Here is a 20,726-nt window from a genome sequence, read left to right on the forward strand (position 1 = left end):
CAGTTGAGGGTTTCCTTTGTGCCTTTCTTTTTTTTTTTTTAAACAAACTTTATTGGGTTTTTCAAGTGGACATTTATTCGTACAATTAGCACCTGTTGCGTTACATAAGCATACATGTGCAGTTATCGTTACGCACCTATTAGTTATCTTACTATACAGGCGCCATCTCCTGGCAGCAGTGCCTGTATTAACTCAGCGTATTCCATACGTGTTGTATTTTTACGCTACATTTGTTAATCCTATTCAATAATTTTAACAAGAGGTACATATTGCGATCAATCTCAATCCAACAACCCAGGGATCCCTCCCTCCCAGTTTGCAGTTAACTAACTGGGCATCACATTTGTTATCTGCTTTGGTATACAGAGTAAGCATGTATTGCATGTGTGATAAGAAAAACATTAGCAAGCAACTCATTTCTATGTTCAACATCTCGTTCCTAGGTCATCGCGTACATGCTATCTGTGCTCCTGACTCCTGTGTCTGAGTCGTGTATTGGCTTCACTGTGGTGCGTGGAGAAACATGGGTGTTCAGTGCCAGTACCTACGCTGCATTTATAGAGTCTGCTGCCACTTATGCAGTCCCGTCCCATGCTTTAAAGGCATCCTGCATGGGATCCCATGCCATTTCAATTGGCATTTTTCTCTGCACTCGCTGTTCCTCTTTGCTTATTGCAGCGCTTTCGGCTAGGCTCCACTTCTCTACTTCCTCTTTCCACACCTCTATTTTTGTTGGCCTTGCGGTCTTCCACCTCCTTGTGATATCTTTTTGCTAGTATCAACTCTTAAGTCAGCAAAGTGCGCCTGAACCTTGTATCCCTTTGGGTGTGGATATAGCCAGAGTATGCAGCTTTTTGCTGTATTCCAAGTCCGCCCACCTACCACGTCTGTCAGTATTTGCGCCCAGTACTTTGTCAGTTGTGAACAGGCTCATAGCATATGAACAAACCCTTTATCTGACTCTATACATCTCCAGCAGTTCGATGCAGCTGCGGGGAACATCTTGTGAAGCCTATGGGGTGTTTAATATGCCCTCTGCGTGATCATGTATTGGATGACTTTGAATTGCACGTTGTGTGATAATGCTTTTGGGTAAGCTAAAAGTGCTGTACACGCTGTAGGTTAGTGCTGCTTCCACGTATGCATTCAATTTGGCGTGTAGAGCCCCTAACGGGGAGGTCATTGTCTCTCTGATTCCAGTGTACAGGGATTTTGTCATATGTCTACCATTACCTGTGAGAAAGTGCCATCTTTCTTGCATTGGTATGCCCCCACTTTTTTCTGACAGCTGATATGCTTTGACTGAGTGTGCCCTGGGCTCCTGCAACCAGGTACCCAGGGCCTGCGTTCCTTCCCTAAAAACGGTGTTGAAACAGAACCCAATTGGCATCTCTGGACACCTATCAGCCCCTAGTAAATGGTACCCAGGGCATGGTGACCAGAGAAGACCCCTAAGGGCTGCAGCACTTATTGTGCCACCCTTAAGGGCCCTGTATCTTGGTACCTACACACCGCTTTTGCAGGGTGAGTGCCTAGGTACAGAACTAAACAAAGAGTCGACATGGCACACATCCCTGTGTGCCATGCCCACAAACCCACTGCCCTGGCACACATCAGCTGGGTGCATTATGCCAGTGGTGTGGGCCCAGGTGCATGAGCCCTGTGCCCCTACAGTACCCAGGGCCATTCCTGGGCGCTGTAAGTGCGGTGATGCCATTAAGAGTATATGGTGCTGGGAGGTTGTCATTATAAACTCCATAGCACCATAATGGCTACACTGAAGACTGACAAGTTAGGTACCAAACTTCTCAACACATTAAACCCGCACTGATGCCAGTGTGAGAGTTAATGTAAAATGCATCAGAGGGCATATTAGAGATGCCCCCCTGAAAACCTAACCTACAATCCACGTCTGGCTAAGTGGCTGCAGAGGCTGCCACCTAGCAGACTTGTTGCTGGACCCCTGGGTAGGAGAGCCCCCGCTAGGTCTCCTCCCCCAGGATGTGCAGGGGGAAGCTTCAAAGGCATGCCATCTCTGTGAACTTCTCCAGACCATTTGCTGTACCCAGCAACCAGCCCCCACCAGTCCTGCCCCCCCCCCCCCCTCTGGAGGGATGACTGGTGGGAAAAACTACGTCAGGAAGGGGTGTGTGCTAGCCTGTGCCAACCCCACCCCTCAGGTGGGAGAGACGAGGTGAAGCACGACACCGGGCTCCGGCCATCTTGAAGATGGGGAGCACTGCCCCATCACAGCTAGGCTCCTGCCCCCCTCCAACAGGAGAGGAGCAGGCTAGGGGGTGTACTCACCCCAGGGCAGGGATTCATTGGTCCCTGTCCTTGCCCTACCTGTAACGCCCCTAAATTCAGTATTTAGGGGCTCCCTGAACCTTCTTTCCTCCGATCCCGATACGAAAAGATCAAGAAGACCCGCCGTGCACCGGCTAACAGGACGACAACAACTGACTTGGCCACAGCCCTACCAGCCTGTCGATACTGATACCTGCTCCTGTCTAATCCCGGCGACTCCTGCGGACAACAACCTTGGGACACCCAGAGGACCAGCCTGCCTTGACCCTCTTAAAGACTGGGACTCCCATCAGCAGAGGCTCTGCTGCAACAACCCACCTGTTGCCAGCCAGGAAGCTCCGGACCAGCCCACTCTGCACCCGCCGAGCCCAACCGAACCAAGACCACGAGGATGTCCCCCCAGCGACTGGGACCCGAAGTCCAGTGCCCAAAGATCCTCCTCGACTAACCAGACGACTCCTGCAGAATCAGAACCAGAGGCTACCCCATCCGCGACCAGCTGAGTGTAAGCTTTTCCAACACCCAAAGACACCCCTGCACCCGGCGCCCTACAGCTCCCTATGCCTCCCTTTGGGGTACCTACCTGTGCTCCAAGATCCCAACTTACCTCTCGAAGTGCTGGTCGCCCCTGGAGAGTCTCAGCCCCCTGAGCCTGCAGCCTTTGTTCCCTTTTGACCTTTTCCATTGGATAACAGTGAGCGCCCGACGGCTCATAAGCACCCTGCACCCAGCCGCCCGAGTACCGCTGGCTGTGCCACCTTTGTCCTATCCTGCTTCCCCCTTTGCCCTGAGCAAGTGACCAGGAGCCACCAACCTGAGGACCCCGGTCCCAATGTATACCTCTCGAAGTGCTGGTCGCCCCTGGAGAGTCTCTGTCCCCGAGCCTGCAGCCCCCTTTGTCCTATCCTACTTACCCCTCTTGCCCTGAGCAAGTGACCAGGAGCCCAGCTCCCACAGCTGCGTGGCCTGCTAGCCAGCAGCCACCAACCGAAGGCCCCCTTTCCCTCATTGGGTATCATTGGGCCTAACTACCTCTGCACCCGACCGGCCCTGTGCTGCTGGGCTGAACCAACTGTACCTACCTGACCTTGGGGGACCCCTGAGTCTATGCCCAGAACCATAACTTCACCAGTCAAGTATTCACCTGGAAACCGGACACTCACCTGCCATTGGATAACATTGATCAATTTTGACTCAAATTATCTAAGTGTGAAGTTTTGAAAACTGAAAATATTCACACAAAATCAGCCTAATTCCGAAGTACTCACCTGTGATCAGGGGAGAAGCCAGTACTGTACCTTTCAGCCCAGTACTGAACCGCAAAAGTAATCCTTACCGGGTTTACTAGTAATCTGTATGTTCGAGGTATATGAGCTGCAGATCCTACATTTAGCAATAGATCGCCACCTGATGTTGGGCTTGGATGATTGCAGGTTGTTGTTGTCTTCTTGGAAGAAGTCTTTTGTAGTCACGAGATAGGTGACTCCTCCCTTGGACAATACTGCGCATGGTCTGGGTTCGGATGAAAGTTTTCCGCTCCGGCTAGAGAAATACTTTTTCTGCTCTTTCGAAGCAAGAAACTTCAAACAAACTTCTTTCGACATCGAAAACACTTTCGACATCACCAGCTACATTCCGGTGCGTCGACGCGGGCCGTTGGGCCTATCGGCGCCGTGCGGCCTACGCCTCATGGAAAGAACTCCATTCAAGAGATGCCAGGTATGTCGAACAAAATTCCCTCATAGCTACCATCACGAGGTTTGCAACCTCTGTCTCTCGCCAGAACCCGAAGAGTCGACCTGCACAGCCTGTGCCTCCTTCCGATTGAAGAAAACAATTCGAGATCGGAGGGCCCGTCGACACGAAATGAGGAGATCAGCACCAGCACCGGAGGCCATCTTTGAAGAGGAGATCGTCGAAGTCGTCTCCGAGGACGAATATCCAATCGAAGATATCTCCGAAGACGAGGCTCCACTCAGCGCAGAGGAAGACTCGCCTGATCTCTAGATAATATTGGGGGCAGAGGATTCGGACAATTCGATCCCGTCTCTACAACCCGTGAGTACATCTGCCCCTGCACGACAGACTTTACCAAAACAGAAGGCAACGGTCAGCACTCCGCCCATGGGGCCCAGTCGAGACCGACATTTACCCTCTAACGCCCCGCCCCGCCTTCGGGCCCGGCTCCGAGGAAAGACAGTACGCCTTCTGGTGCCTCGGCACCGAAGAAACACCATGTGCCAGTTATACCTCCTCCATTGGCACCAAAACATCCTTCGGCACCGAAGGATTCGCCGGATCCGAACATAAAAAATACTTCGGCTCCCAAAGAGAAAGACACTTCAGCACCCGTACCATCGGCGCCAAAGACAAAAACTGTACCAAACCCGAAAGTTTCGACCCGAAACCTTCCGGTTCAAAAAACAAGGAGGGGAAGCCAATTTCCGGCACCACAGGCCCAGCAAAACCTGTCTCCATGCCAAAAATTCTAACACCGGTACCGAAAGCCCCAGATAAGGTTAAACAACATTCGGCACCGAAAACATTGCCAAAAGACTCATGTACCCCTCATAAGGCAAAAAGTACTAAACAACCTCCATCGGCTCCGAAAAGATTGACGCCGAAGAAGGTTGTACAAGAGGAAGAACTGTTACAACCAGATCCTAAACAGAAAAAAGTCCATAATAATCCAAAAACTAGACATGTGGAAGCAATTCCTCATAAGAAGAGACCAGCAGAGACACCACTTACACCTGTGGTCCCTGCCAAAAAGGACTGTGCAGCATCTCCAATGCACCCTTCCTCTCCTTCACCTTCTTCCTCTCCTGTTACTCCATATCAATCTATAACTTCTACTATTCACTCTCCTGCATATTGTAGGATGAATTCTCCTTCTTTTTATCCCTCACCAATGTATGTTTTTTGATGTTCTAAAAAATATTATGTGGATTTAAAATGCAATCTATTTTTGTACCTTTTTGCTACCTCAATTCAAAGAATATAAAAAAATAAATATATATATATATATATTCTAAATATCTTCCTTTGAGTATACTTGGATTGATCCGTTTTCTTGTCATGTGCAATGCTGGCTCCTAGACTAATCACCCCATATATATTGTTTGGATCCTACCCTTAGGGCCATTATATCACAAGGCAGGGTTGCTTTCTTTTGTTCTATCCTAAACAGAAAAAAGTCCATAATAATCCAAAAACTAGACATGTGGAAGCAATTCCTCATAAGAGACCAGCAGAGACACCACTTACACCTGTGGTCCCTGCCAAAAAGGACTGTGCAGCATCTCCAATGCACCCTTCCTCTCCTTCACCTTCTTCCTCTCCTGTTACTCCATATCAATCTAGAACTTTTACTATTCACTCTCCTGCATCATCACACCACACTGATAATGAGTATGATCTGGGTGGGTGGGTGGGGGGGGGGGGGGGGGGAAATGATGTTCCAGAAACACATACATACCCTTTAGATGAGGAGGCTAACACAGATTACCCTAAGGATGATGAGGATACATATAATTTTTCACCAAATAATGCACCAGACATCCCTGATCCTCAGTACTACCCAACAAAACCTTCCCCTACAGAGGAACGTGTTGTTTTTAATCATTTGTTAAACAGAGCTGCACTTTACCATGGGGTTCCCATGCACTCTGATGACATTGAGGAGGACTTCTTGTTAGACACTTTCGAAGAGTCACAAAGGTCTACTCAAATATTACCAATGATTAAGGGAGTCATAAAACATGCTCCAGAGATTTTTAAAGATCCTGTAAGGTGTAGCCTCTTTTTTCCACAACAAGATTGCTGACATCCACAACAGCTTTGACAACCAACCCGGAAGCCAACCCACCCTACCATCAGCTGACCATCTTCCCCCCCGTTAACACCCTTAACGCCTGGAACCCAATCTCCACTGAGGACACCATCCGCCTGATGAATTCCATCCACTCTGGATCCCCCACAGACCCATGCCCTCACCACATCTTCAACAAAGCAGACTCCGTCATAGCTCCGCACCTCCGAGACGTCATCAACTGCTCCTTCAACTCCGCTACCTTCCCAGAAGACTGGAAACACGCTGAACTCACCGCCCTTCTGAAAAAACCAACAGCAGACCCCACCGAACTCAAAAACTACCGCCCCATCTCGCTTCTTCCATTCCCGGCCAAAGTCATCGAGAAAGCCGTCAACAACCAGCTCGCCGCCTTCCTCGAAGCCAACAAATCACTCGACCCCTCACAATCTGGCTTCCGAGCCAAACACAGCACTGAGACCGCCCTCATCGCAGCAACAGACGACATTCGAACTCTACTGGACAATGGAGACACAGTCGCCCTCATCCTCCTCGACCTCTCTGCAGCTTTCGACACAGTCTGCCACAGCACCCTTTTACAACGCCTCAGAAACATCGGAATCCAAGGAAAGGCACTGGAATGGATCACCTCGTTCCTCACCGGAAGAACCCAGAGAGTCCGCCTCCCACCATTCAAGTCCGAGGCCTCTGAAATCATCTGCGGCGTGCCACAGGGATCCTCACTCAGTCCCACCCTCTTCAACGTATACATGAGCCCCCTCGCGGCCATCGCCCGCCAACACAACCTCAACATCATCTCTTACGCGGATGACACTCAACTGATCCTATCTCTCACCAAGGACCCCAGCACCGCCAAAACTAACCTACACGAAGGAATGAAAGAAGTCGCCGAATGGATGAAACAAAGCCGTCTGAAACTGAACTCAGACAAAACAGAAGTCCTCATCTTAGGTAAATCCCCCTCTGCATGGGACGACTCCTGGTGGCCGGAAGCCCTCGGAAATGCACCCACCCCGACAGACCACGCACGGAACCTTGGCGTCATCCTGGATTCTTCACTCTCAATGAACAGACAAGTCAGCGCCGTATCCTCTTCCTGCTTCAACATTCTTCGCATGCTCAGAAAAACATTTCGCTGGATCCCCTCTGAAACAAGGAAAACAGTCACCCACGCTCTAGTCACGAGCCGACTGGACTACGGAAACACCCTCTACGCAGGTACCACCGCTAAACTCCAGAAGAAACTACAACGAATCCAAAACGCCTCAGCCAGGCTCATATTAGACATCCCACGCAACGAACACATCTCTGGTCACCTTAAAGACCTCCACTGGCTACCCGTCAATAAGAGGATTACTTTCCGACTGCTTACCCACGCACACAAATCACTCTACGACATCGGACCAGATTGCCTCAACTCTCGACTGTCCTTCTACACCCCCTCCCGCCAACTTCGCTCTTCCAGCCAAGCCTTCGCCACTGTACCTCGCATCAACAAGACCACCATGGGAGGCAGATCCTTCTCATACCTGGCTGCCAAAACATGGAACTCACTCCCCGCTTACCTTCGCCTCACCCAGAATCACCTAGCGTTCAGAAAGCAGCTTAAAACGTGGATATTTGACAAATAATCCTCCTCCCCTTCCTAAGCGCCTTGAAACCCTCTGGGTATGTAGTGCGCTATATAAATTTTATGACTTGACTTGACTAGGGTGGTAAATCCTAGAATCGAGAAATATAGGCCAGCACCAGCTGATCCAGTATACATTAAGGGTCATCTGCCACTAGACTCCTTGGTAGTGTCTAATGCGTGCAAAAGGGCCAATTCTCAAACTTCTGGGGACCCCCCCCCCCGCCTGACAAAGAGTCCAAGATCATTAATGCGTCAGGGAAACGAATTGCTGAACAAGCAACAAACATATGGCACATAGCAAACACACAGGCTTTACTCTCACGCTACAACAGGGCCCTTTACTAACAACTAGAAATGTTAATGGAACACCTACCAGATCAACACAAGGATCTAGCAGCGGAGCTTTTACAAGAATGCAAATTAATTTCAAATGCCTCAATTAAATGTGCACTAGATGTAGCTGACACAGCACCAGAGCAGTAAACACTAGTGTTATTCTCAGGCGTCACGCGTGGTTACGCATCTCAGGTTTTAAACCAGAGGTACAAACTACCATTCTAAATCAGCCCTTTAATCAGAACTAATTGTTCGGGCCGGAGGTAGATAACACATTAGAAAAGATGAAGAAGGACACAGATACCGCCAAGTCTATGGGGGCGTTACAATACACCCAAGCTAGAGGTTCCTTTCGCCGCTCCTCTTATAGAGGAGGGTCCAAGCAGACCGGCGCAGAACCAACATCATCTTTTAAAACACACACGCAGACCTCCTCTAATATAAGATTTCTTTAGAGGAGGATACAGAGGCAATAACAACAAAGGAAGAGGTAGAGGTAGTAACACCAACTGCTCCTCTTCCGCTCCTAAACAATGACTTTCCTCTGCCTCCCCTACAGCACTCCACTCCTGTGGGGGGCAGACTCTCACAGTTCCTACCTGTCTGGAACTCCATCACAACAGACAGGTGGGTAAGACAAATTATCCAACATGGCTATTGCCTAGAACTCACAGCAACCCCCCCAAACATAGCACCCAGGCAGCGTCCAATGTCTGCAGAACACATAACTCTGCTTCATCAGGAAGTTCTAGCATTCCTACAAAAAGATGCTATTCAAGTAGTTCCATTAGAAGAACAAGGAACAGGAGTCTACTCTCTGTACTTCCTAATTCCAAAGAAAGACGGGACTTTAAGACCAATTCTCGACCTCAGGCCACTCAATCACTACATTCAATCAGATCATTTTCACATGATCACTTTACAACAGGTACTCCCGTTAATACAACAGGGAGATTTTCTGTCCACACTAGACCTAAAGGACGCCTATTTTCACATTCCAATACATCCTGCACACAGGAAGTATTTAAGGTTTGTCATACGAGGACAACGCTATCAGTTCAAAGTCCTTCCATTCGGGGTTACAACAGCACCACAAGTGCTTACAAAGTGCTTAGCAGTAGTGGCAGCACATCTCAGAAGACAACAAATACATGTCTTCCCCTACCTAGACGATTGGCTCATAAAGGCAAGATCGTACAACCGGTGTGCACAACACACAAAGCAACCATTTCAAACACTGCACAACTTAGGGTTTACGATAAACTACACGAAGTCGCACCTAGAGCCTTTGCACGTTCATCAATATCTAGGAGCTACTATAAACACATCAGTAGCTCAAGCCTATCCCAGTCAAGCCAGGATTCAAGGTATTCAGATTTAGTCTCCCTTTTTCAATGCCAGCACTCTCTACAAGCCAGAGTGTTCATGAAATTAATAGGGATGATGGCGTCTTGCATCTTTATAGTTCCCCACGCAAGACTGCAAATGCGTCCACTACAGGAATGTCTAGCACAACAGTGGAATCAGGCTCAAGGTCAGCTTACAGACCTGGTGTTGGTGGACAGCCGTACATATCGCTCTCTACAATGGTGGAACACCAAAAATTTGACAAAGGGACGGCCGTTCCTAGAACCTGTTCCACAAGTAGTGCTCACGACACTCATCCCTCACAGGATGGGGAGCCCATCTACTGCATTATACCGCACAAGGTCAGTGGAACAATCAACAGAAACAGTTCCACATCAACCACTTAGAGCTGCTAGCAATTTTCCTAGCAGTCAAAACTTTTCAAGTACAAATCCAGAACAAGGCTGTCTTAGTCCGAACGGACAATATGACAGCCATGTACTACATACAAAAACAGGGGGGGAACACACTCTCTGCAACTGTCCCAACTTGCACAGAACATTTGGAGATGGGCCATTCCTCAAAACATACATCTGACAGTAGAACACCTTCCAGGGATTCACAACCAGATAGCAGATCTGTTAAGTCGTCAATCTCAACATATTCACGAATGGGAGTTGCACCCACAAGTACTTCAACCATTCTTTCAAATGTGGGGGCATCCACAAATAGACCTGTTTGCCACCCACGAGAACTCAAAATGCCCAACCTTCGCTGCCAGGTTTCCACACCCACGGTCTGAGGGGAATGCAATATGGATGAATTGGTCAGGCAGATTTGCGTACGCTTTTCCGCCTCTCCCACTCATTCCACTAGTAGTACGTAAGCTCAGACAACAGTCCCTCAAACTGATACTAGTGGCCCCTACATGGGCACGTTAACTGTGGTTCACCACGCTACTAGATCTCTCAATAGTTCCACATCAAAAATTACAGCTCACGCCATCCCTGTTAACACAGAACCATGGAGAAATAAGACACCCAGAACCGAGCCAACTGAATTTGGCAATCTGTCTCCTGAAGTCCTAGAGTTTGGTTACTTAAACCTACCACCAGACTGTATGGATATAATTAAAGAAGCTAGAAGACCCACTACCAGAGCATGCTATGCTGCTAAGTGGAAACGATTTGCAATATACTGTAACAACAATCACATTGATCCTTTGGACGTTTCCATCCAAAATATAATTTGCTACCTTCTACATTTACAAAGGTCCAATTTGGCTTACTCTTCCATACGCCTGCATCTAGCAGCTATTGCAGCATATTTACAAAATAGACAACATCTATCTCTATTTAGAGTACCTGCAATAAAAGCATTTATGGAAGGATTAAAGAGGATAATCCCACCCAGGTTACCACCTGCTCCAGTATGGAACCTAAATGTAGTCCTTACAAGACTCATGGGACCCCCCTTTGAACCGTTACATAAATGTGAACAACAATTTCTATCATGGAAAACTGCTTTCCTTGTTGCCATTACCTCTCAGAAGAGTTAGTGAAATCCAAGCATTCACAACAGAAGAACCATTTTTTCAAATACATCCTAACAAAGTGGTTCTTAGACCCAATCCAAAATTCCTACCAAAAGTGATTACTCCTTTTCACCTAAATCAATCAGTAGAGTTACCAGTGTTGTTTCAAAAACCGGACTCTGTTGTTTCAAAAACCGGACTCTGTTGTTTCAAAAACCGGACTCTGTTGTTTCAAAAACCGGACTGTTGAAGAAAGAGCTTTGCACACCCTAGATGTTAGAAGAGCTCTACTATATTACACAGACAGAACTAAATCATTCAGGAAAACAAAACAACTATTTGTATCCTTCTCTCCCCCACACAAAGGCAAACCTATCTCTAAAGGAGTTATTGCTAGATGGATTGTTAAGTGTATTCAAATCTGCTATCACAAGGCTAAACGTACACTACCAGTTCCTCCTAGAGCACACTCTATGGCTTTCTTAGGAAATATACCATTAGAGGATATATGCAAGGCAGCAACATGTTTTACAATACACACCTTCACTAAACACTATTGTGTTGATGTGCAAGCCAAGCAGCAAGCTACAGTGGGCCAAGCTGTCCTTAAAACACTTTTTCAGTATGCTGCAACGGATACAAGCGACCACCGCTAGGGGAGACACTGCTGCACAATCTTTGCTAAATGTAGGATCTGCAGCTCATATGCCTCGAACGGAAAATGCTACTTACCAGTATGCATCTGTTCTTGGCATGTTGAGCTGCAGAATCCTACATGCCCTCCCGGGACTTTTATCCGTTCCAGTACTTATCTTACTTAGATGCACACGCATGGACATCCTTTTTATCTTTACTTCTACTAACTCCATCATTTCCCATCATGCCGAAAAACAATCTGAGGATGGAGTCGATGACCATGCGCAGTATTGTCCAAGGGAGGAGTCCCCTATCTCGTGACTACAAAAGACTTCTTCCAAGAACACAACAATCTGCAATCATCCGAGCCCAACACCGGGTGGCGATCTATTGCTAAATGCAGGATTCTGCAGCTCTACATGCCAAGAACAGATGCATACTGGTAAGTAGCATTTTCCTTTCTCCATAGCAACCCATTGTCAGCTTTTCTATGAAATTTCTTCCAAGTGTCTACTTTTGAAAACTTGAAATATTCTTTAAAAACCATACGAAATACTGAAACGCAATTACCTACTTGTTTTAAATTAAGACCCCAGTGAGGAGACAGTGCTGGATTACAAAAGTAACGTGATCGTACTTTACCTGCAACTTGAATTTTCTCCCATTGAATAACATTGTCAGATTTACATTGAAAAGTTTCATAGTGTGAACTTTTAAAACAGCTTTATATTCATGAAAAATCATTACAGTAACTAAAACGTTTTTGCTAATCCGGTTTCAGCTTAGATCCCAGGACTAAATCTAGGATTTAGACCTGGAACTACTAAAGTAATCTACACTGTAATTAACTATACTTTTATGATAATAATCCATTGAGCTCAATGCTAAAGTTTGTCTAGACTTTTGTTGCCTTCAGCAACCCCTGTACCTATTGTGTTCACATACCTTATTGCTTCCTTGCAAAGTAATTACATGAAAGTATTCATACCTAGCAAAGTATATTTTTATGCCTGCTGGTTCTAAAAATAAATCGATATATTTGGATATAACAACCATTGGCCTGGAGTTCAGTCTTTGAGTGTGTGAAATCCTTTGCTGACTGAGTGTGTACAACAAATGCTTTGCACTGCCCTCTGGTACTGCCTTACTGCTCGACCAAGCTACCACTTTGGAGAGTAAGGTCAGTCCTGACTTTAACCTTTGTTCTACCTCTGGGGTTTGTGGACTCTATACACACTGTACTTCCTTATTGCCCAGTGTATATAGAGCCACTTTCTCACATTACCCATTAAGTGAAGCATATGCACTAGCTCATTTGTTGGTGGTTCCTGCCTGTCCGCGGTCCACACCCATTTTACCTAGTGGGCTACTCCAGCATGTAGCAGACATAGGGTGTCCATCAGGCCATTGGTATTTGCAAAATCTGTGTGTCAGCAGGATGCCCTCCTGGAACATTGCCCCCACTGTGGTTATCCCTCCATCATCCCACCTGGCCAGTTGTCCCTGCTTGACTATGCCTGTTGCCATTGCGGCATTCTTATGGTTTCTGGACGAACCTTTCCTCTTTAAGTGACATATTGTGGCCAGGTTCCTTAAAGGCCTGCAACATATATTTCCACCTGTGAAACAAAAGAAATGCGGATCTAGTTACTGGTGGCTGTTGTATTTGATGAGTATTTTTCTTTGCAGGTACCTACAATGTCCATGGCCAGCGAGTGAAGGTGTACCAGACAGACAGGCCAGAGCCCTGGCTAAGTGGGGTAGTTATCCAGCAGGACCCTGCCAGCTGTATCATGGACATATCCATTAGTGAGGTATGATGCAAGCACCTGCACAGAACTCCTTGCCATATATTTTAATATGCGTTGACTCTGTCCTTCAGGAGCCATTGCGCACCCCTTATGGAAGCCAGTGAATGTGGTTGAAAATAGCTACTAGACATGGCATGTTGAGGATATGTCCATTCATTTACTTTGTGTACACACGTTGTGTAGAGTTTGGTATGAGAGTCCCTGTACAGTGCCACGTTTGTAGTTTTTGATGGCTGGCTGTAAGTGTTTTGTGTGTGTGTCTCTGTATCCATCTATCCTACTGGTGATAGGTAGTTCTAGTTAGGACCAATTTTTCCCATAGACAGTGTCTTTTGTTTTGCTAATAATTTTGCAGAATCTTCATGAAATGTTCAAAACTAGTGTACGGCTTACTTGTGCTGCAGTCTGGAAAGTGTTGCGGTGATTCGTGAAGCTGGGGCAGAGAAAAAGGGGAGTCCCCAAACCCCCCGTAATGTCCATGTGGATTGTCGTTTTTGAACACTGCAGCCTTAACTTTTGAACGGATTTACACCAGATTTTTCAGAAAGGTAGATCTTGGTGTAGAAACAGCATTTCTGATGGATGCATCTGCCAGTGGATTCCTCACCTTGTGAATATCCCCTGCGCCAGCAACATTCGGAAACTTTTGTAGCTCTCCACGCCGACGAGGACTTAAACTGCGTTACAAAGGCACGACTCTGCTCGCGACCTCACTGGATCCATAAGAGAGCCTCGTCGGCGTGATGACGCCAGTTCCCTTTTTTCCGCGCTGTCGGCGCCAATGGTTTCTGGGACTCTCCGTAGCTTGTTACTTTGTTTTTTCCAGTTGTATCCTGTTCTCTCGTTTTCTTTCTTCTCAAGGATGTCTTTGAGAAAATCAGGTTTTAAGCCTTGACGGGAGTGCAGTGGACATATGTCCATAACAGATCCACACGACGATTGTGTATGGTGTATGTCATCTGACCATGATGTCGAGGATTATTCTTCCTGTAGGAAGATTAACCCGAAAGCTTTGAAAGAAAGGGAAGCCAAGCTGTTTATGGCGAAAGTTCGAAAAGAGAAGAGAGGTCGGAGGAAATCTAAGGCAAGGTCGAAGTAGACATCAGGTCATGTTTCAAAGTCCAAGAAAGATCAGAAGAAGAGGCATGGCTCTCGGTGCCGTTCTGAGGAAGTTCAGTTGTCGACCTCGAACGATCATCGACATCGAAAGGACTATATATCTCCCTCCATCCCTGGTGAGAGTTGTTGCTCCAGTGGATTCACCGGCGCAGTAACCTGCGCAGTCTGCGGAGCAGTCGCCGGCGCCGAATCCTTCTCCTTCTTCGGTACATTCTTTGGTTCCTGTAGAAGAGGTGCCTGTACCTGAAAGGCCATTAACTCCGGTGGATACACAGTCGGCGCCGACTGGCCCGAATTTGGTGGCTCCTGTGCCAGGTGAGTACCGTCCATTTCCTGGTCCAGGGCAAGATTTGTCGCATTACCTTAATGCGATGTACGGAGTCTTTGCAAGGGCAATGTACCCCTCTGGTGCACCTTCGAGTCCCATGGGTCCTATGGCATTCAATTTGGGAGTTCCACAAGCTTATGCTCCAGCTCCCTTAATGCCATTTATGCCTGCGGCCCCTTCATGGCATTTTGCGGCACCAAGAACGTCGACCCTGGTGCCGACGTTGATTCCTCCGTCTCCGGCGCCATCAGCGCGGTCTCTTTCGACTTCGAAGGCGCCGCTGGATCAGAGTTCGACGCCGGTTCCGAATCCGTCGGATCCGTGTATGACTCCGTTGGCCCCGAAGGTGAGGTCCAGACGTGAGGCACAGAGGTTGCTGGAGGGGCTGCAATATAGAGAAAATGAGATGGAGGAAGGAGAGCTTCATGAGTCGGAGGACCATTTTGAAGATCTAAGGGAGGCAATTGGTTTGGATTGATCTCCAGAATAGCAACTTTCTCTTCCTTCTGATGTTCCTTCCAAGGATGTGGTTCCTTACCATGTTGTGATTCGTAAGGCTGCTGATCTTTTGAACTTGCAACTCCCTACTACAGAATTTAAGTCCAATATTCTGACGGAGGTGCTTCATTCTCCTTCTACAGTCATTGAGCCCTTGCTTCCTTTTAATGAAGCTATTACAGAGCCGATATTGGATGTTTGACCAAAACACTTTTCTGCTCCTGCAGTTTCGAGGTCAGTTGCCAGACGTTCTAGGAAGACTCCAGGTGATCCGGAGTTTTTATCTTCTTATTCTGTCAGGGATGCTACTCCCAGTATTTCCTGATATCTAAAAAGGATGGCAGTTAACGTCCAATCCTGGATCTCAGGATCTTTTTTTTATTTTTATTTTTTTTTTATTTATTTTTTATAAATTTTTATTAGGAAACCTCAGGATTACATCATGTGCAGAGCAGTAAAAGGCCGAGAGGCCATCCAACAGTACCAACAAACCCCAAAACATCGCGCACCACAGGAGAGTTACACTGCGTAATCAGACTCAGCTGGCAATATTAAGGCAAAATTAACAACTAAGATTACCCACAGTGTAGCAGAACATTCGAGGATTCCAATTTGCAGTAAGTTTGAAGGATCATACGAAAGGCAATATTGCAATATCAATCACAGTCTATTGACGCGTCAGGATAGCAGCCTTCAATTGAAAGTACCAATGGGAGAACAAACGGCAAATAAAACTAGCGGAACTCTATCTATAGCAGTGTCCCATCCACAAAGCAGCAATGCTAACAGAATCTATTACTGGGAAGGGACACAAACAATGTTACACCCATGGGACCCATACCCCAGACTACAACTATGAGAAAGAGAAAGAGGAAATATGGATCAAGAAAAGAAGAGCAAAGGAAAGGAAAGAACGGGCCATAGAGACAAAGAGAACACAAAAGACACGTCCCAGCACCACCCCCCACCCTGCATGCAGCGGAAGGCCACGGCCCACCCCCCCCCCATAGGCATGCCTGTCGCCCCAGAAACCCCACAGAAGGGAAAGTAGGAGGAGGGCCCAAGCACCGGCCCCTAACCCGCCTCCCTCCCCGCCCATCCTGAGTGACCAAAGTGAACCCACCAAAATGGAGGGCACACAACAATACAGAATCGTCCCAAGCGTCCCAAAGCACCATCGTAAGCCATATGTTTATCCAGCACCATAGACATCCATCATGCAAACAAGTCTAGGTTCAGCCTTGGCCCGTACGAACCAGGACAGCAAAACTTCGTGCATCGGGAAAAAACAAAGTCGATGAGCCCGCAGTCCCTCTCGTAGCCATTGTAGCAGCAGGATAGGGTGGAAAAGTCCACACGGCAAAGTAGCTCCACAGCGTTCTAGCGATCAATGGAGGCAGGTGATGCGGTTCCGGAACGTAGGCAGATAGACAGAAAGCCTCGCGATCAGCAAACGTAGTAGGCCGGTCACAATTCCCGGCATGGTCGCTGTCCGGTTGCACACACGTTGGAGGATTCCGGTCGCCAACAGACCGGGAAAGCACAGGCTCCGGTTCGACAGCGTAGTCATCCGCTGTCACACAACTCGCCGACACCCGTGGGGAAGCCTCATGAGTCCAGCCACTGATCAGCGCAGAGTGCAGGTCTTTAATGGCCAGCAGGACGTCCCGCGTTGTAGGGTTAATGCACAGTCCGCCAGCGTGCATGGCGGCGTACGTTGAGCACCTCGTTCACAGGGAGATCCAATGCTGGCAGGAACACACGGCCTCAGGCGTGCCCAAAGTCCCCTCTAAAGAGCGATGCAATGAGACCCACCGGTCGCCGACATTTTCCGGGGCAAGTCGGGGCTGGAACGGTCGGCAGGCAGGCACGCCGAGGGAGCAGGCAAAGCAGATTCCAGCTAAAACCGATGGCAGGCAGCACAAGTGGCGCCAGTGCTGGTCCACGGTCGGCAATCTCCGGTCCCGGGCAGTGATAAACCCGGTCCGACCACCGGGCAAAGATGGCCGGCCGGGGCCGTTGTTGTTCAATCGGACTCCGGCTGTTGCATCAGGCGAGGTCCCGGCTCGCACCGTGGGAGGGCCGGGAAATCGGAGACGACGGAACTCGGTCGGGGAAGACCGATCTCGACCAGGAGAAACACCGCCGGACTCAGGAATCACTCATCAGTGCAGGGCCGCTATCGGGACGCAGGATGGGTGTCAGGATAGTGCGGGAGGAAAGGCGATCGACGGAGCCGGGCTTCTATGCGGCCATCTTGGCCGCCGTCTCGGCTCCTCCCCGGATCTCAGGATCTTGAATCTTTTTCTGAAACAAGAAAAGTTCAAGATGCTCACCCTAGTGCAGGTTCTTCAAGCGATGTAGCAAGAGCGCTGGATGGTGTCGATCGACTTGCAGAACGCGTATTTTCATATCCAGATCCTGAAGTCGCGCCGGAAGTATCTCCGTTTTACCGTAGGGTCACAACACTATCAGTTTGCGGTCCTCCCGTTTGGACTTACTTCTGCACCTCGAGTCTTCACCAAGGTGATGGCAGTGGTGGCAGCCCATCTCTGAAGATCGGGGATTCCAGTTTTCCCCTATCTGGACGACTGGCTGATCAAAGCGGGCCGCCATAGAAGGTGCTTCATCTTCTGCAGGAGACCACTCAGCTGTTGTACAAGTTCGGTTTTTCGATAAATGTACCCAAGTCTCACCTGGTGCCCTCTCAGCGCAACCTGTTCATAGGGGCGGTACTTGACACTACTGTGTGTCGAGCAATCCCTCCTCCTCAAAGGATTCTCGACATTCAGGAAATTATTCCCTTATTTTACAATGGAGCTGTCGTTCCAGTCCTGAAGGTCCTTCGCCTGCTCGGTCTGTTTGCTTCCTGCATTCTGTTAGTCAACCATGCACACTGGCACATGAGGGTGCTCCAGTGGTGCCTCCGCAGGCAGTGGTATCAGCACAAGGGAGATCTCAGGGGGTCTGTGAGGATCTCCAGAGAAGCTGCATCGGATCGATCTTGGTGGACAGTGGAAGGCAATCTGGCTCAGGGAAAGCCCTTCCACTTACCTCCATTGGTGGCCACGGTGATAACGGATGCATCCACTCTAGGGTGGGGTGCTCTACTGGGAGACCTCGAGATCAAGGGTCTTTGGTCTCCAGAGGAAAGGTTGCTTCACATCAACCTTCTAGAGTTGCGGGCAATACGTTTAGCGCTCAAAGCCTTCCTCCCTTCCGTTCGCGGTCAATCAGTTCAAGTCTTAACAGACAACACTACCGCAATGTGGTATGTCAACAAACTGGGAGGAGTGGGGTTGCATTGTCTCTGCAGAGAGGTTCTGCGTCTCTGGTCCTGGGCTCAGGACCATCAGATTTGTCTGACGGCAAATCATCTGGCAGGAGTTCTGAACGTACGTGCAGACAGTCTGTCAGCAGTTCTCTGCCGACCAGGAGTGGAAGCTTCATCCAGAGGTGGTTCATCATGTCTTCTGGACCTGGGGAATTCCTAGGGACCGGTTTGCCTCGCACAAGAATGCTCACTGCCCGTCATTCTGCAGTCTCCAGTACCCAATGCAGGGAGCTTTGGGGGATGCGTTTCAGTTGAGTTGGAGCTCGCAATTTCTTTTTGCGTTTCCTCCCATACCTTTGATTCCTCGGGTTCTGAGGAAGATTCGCCAAGACTGGGCCCAAGTCATATTGATCGCCCCGGATTGGCCAAGAAGGGCGTGACTGCCGCTCAGTCTCCCTCTCAGGGCAGACCTCCTCTCGCAGTCGCAGGGCAGGTTCAACACCCCCACCTCCAGAGCTTACACCTTCATGCCTGGAGATTGAACTGGGCAACCTGAATTCTTTTTCTCTCCCGCCTGACGTGGTGGGTGTTATTTTATTGGCTAGGCGGCCTTCCAGCAAGTAAATTTATTCTTACAGGTGGTCCAAATTTGTTTCATGGTGTAGGGAGATGTCTATTGACCCCTTTTTTTTTTTTTAAACTCTTTTTATTAGTAGCAAGTCAAGTAAGGACCAATACAGTATTTCCAACATAGGTAAAAGTGCTTCCATGTGGTATCCTTACATATCAATAGTGTGTATTTCAATTATCATATTTTTCTTTTTATACAATCCCACTATTCCAAACCCAACTCCCCCCACCTCTACCCTCCCCCTCCCGGCACTGTTATTCGATCTTATTCGACCTTTGCATTACATGACTCAATTGAGCACAACTGACACATTGTTGTTGTTTCAACATGGATCATTTGGGGATTTGTACAGTATGGTATACATAAGGTCTTCAATCTCTGCACCCAGAAACTAGTCTCTTTCATCGGTGTGTGGGGCAATGCCGACCAGAGGGGAATCATCTCACGTTCCAAGCCCAACACTAAATCTCCTAATCAGGAGTAGATGATGAATTAGATGCAACGTCCCCGCCTGTCTCGAAAGCCCCAAGTGTAGTGTTCCAGTCTAGGGATACGAAGGTCTTCCTGAGTCCTTACGCTTTTCGCGTTGCAATGTCTCGCCCTCTGCCTTACCCCAGCACACCACTTCTGCTCTCCATACCTCAGGGTCTGGCGGCCTAGCCGACTTCCAGCGCATCGTTATCGTGCGTTTCTCAAGCAGCAGAGCCAGATCGGTAAATCGTGTAGCTACACTTTTTTTACGTTCCACAGGCCTCAGCCCCAATATCGTATATTCTATAGCGGTGTATGGTTTGGAAGGAGCCAATTTAAATAAAGCCTCCTGGACCGTCTTCCAGTAGTATCCTAGTTTTGGGCAGTCCCAAATCATGTGTATTAGTCGCGCACTGTCCGCACCGCATCGGGGGCAAGTGTCAGCTGTGTTGGGGAACATTGTGTGTAAGCGGTGGGGTGTTAGGTACGCTCTATGCAGGACCATAAGTTGAATGAAGGTGAATGAATTTGAATTTCGGGTTTCTGGATACTTTCTTTGGGAATCTAAGGATTCTCTCCCATTCCTTGTCCCTTACCGGTCTCCCGACATCCCTTTCCCATTTTTCACGCAGGGCCAGTAACGAGGTCGCCCTCCCCTCCCTAATACCATTCGTTATCCATTTTGTCAGGTGGCTGCCTGATCCCATGAGGTATTGCATTGTGAGTAGTGGGTTTGTGGATGGTTCCACCCCATCTTGTGTCCATGTCTTCGCTATGTACCTACATATCCCAGCATGTAAAAGAAACATTCCACCCGGGGTCCGGTGCGTGGCACAAAAGTCCTCAAATGACATTACCTGGCCATCCACAAATAGATCTCCCATCTGCGTCACACCCGCCTCGTGCCACGCAGTGAGCGATTGATTCGAGAGCATTCCCTGTCCCAGTGGGATCCCTAGCAGTGGTATC

At 48.4% G+C, this 20,726-nt stretch overlaps 1 protein-coding gene across 1 annotated transcript in view; it reads left to right on the forward strand.

The window, feature by feature from the left end:
* KDM3B (lysine demethylase 3B) overlaps window positions 1-20,726 on the forward strand; it is a 1,298,224-nt gene that overhangs the window by 214,582 nt on the left and 1,062,916 nt on the right. The window contains exon 5 of the mRNA XM_086931831.1: window positions 13,315-13,439. Coding sequence (XP_086787957.1) covers window positions 13,315-13,439 — 125 coding nt within the window. The remainder of the gene's footprint in view (window positions 1-13,314; window positions 13,440-20,726) is intronic.

Source organism: Lissotriton vulgaris, chromosome 7 (genome assembly GCF_964263255.1).
Source record: "Lissotriton vulgaris chromosome 7, aLisVul1.2, whole genome shotgun sequence".
NCBI classification, from domain to species: Eukaryota; Metazoa; Chordata; class Amphibia; order Caudata; family Salamandridae; genus Lissotriton; species Lissotriton vulgaris.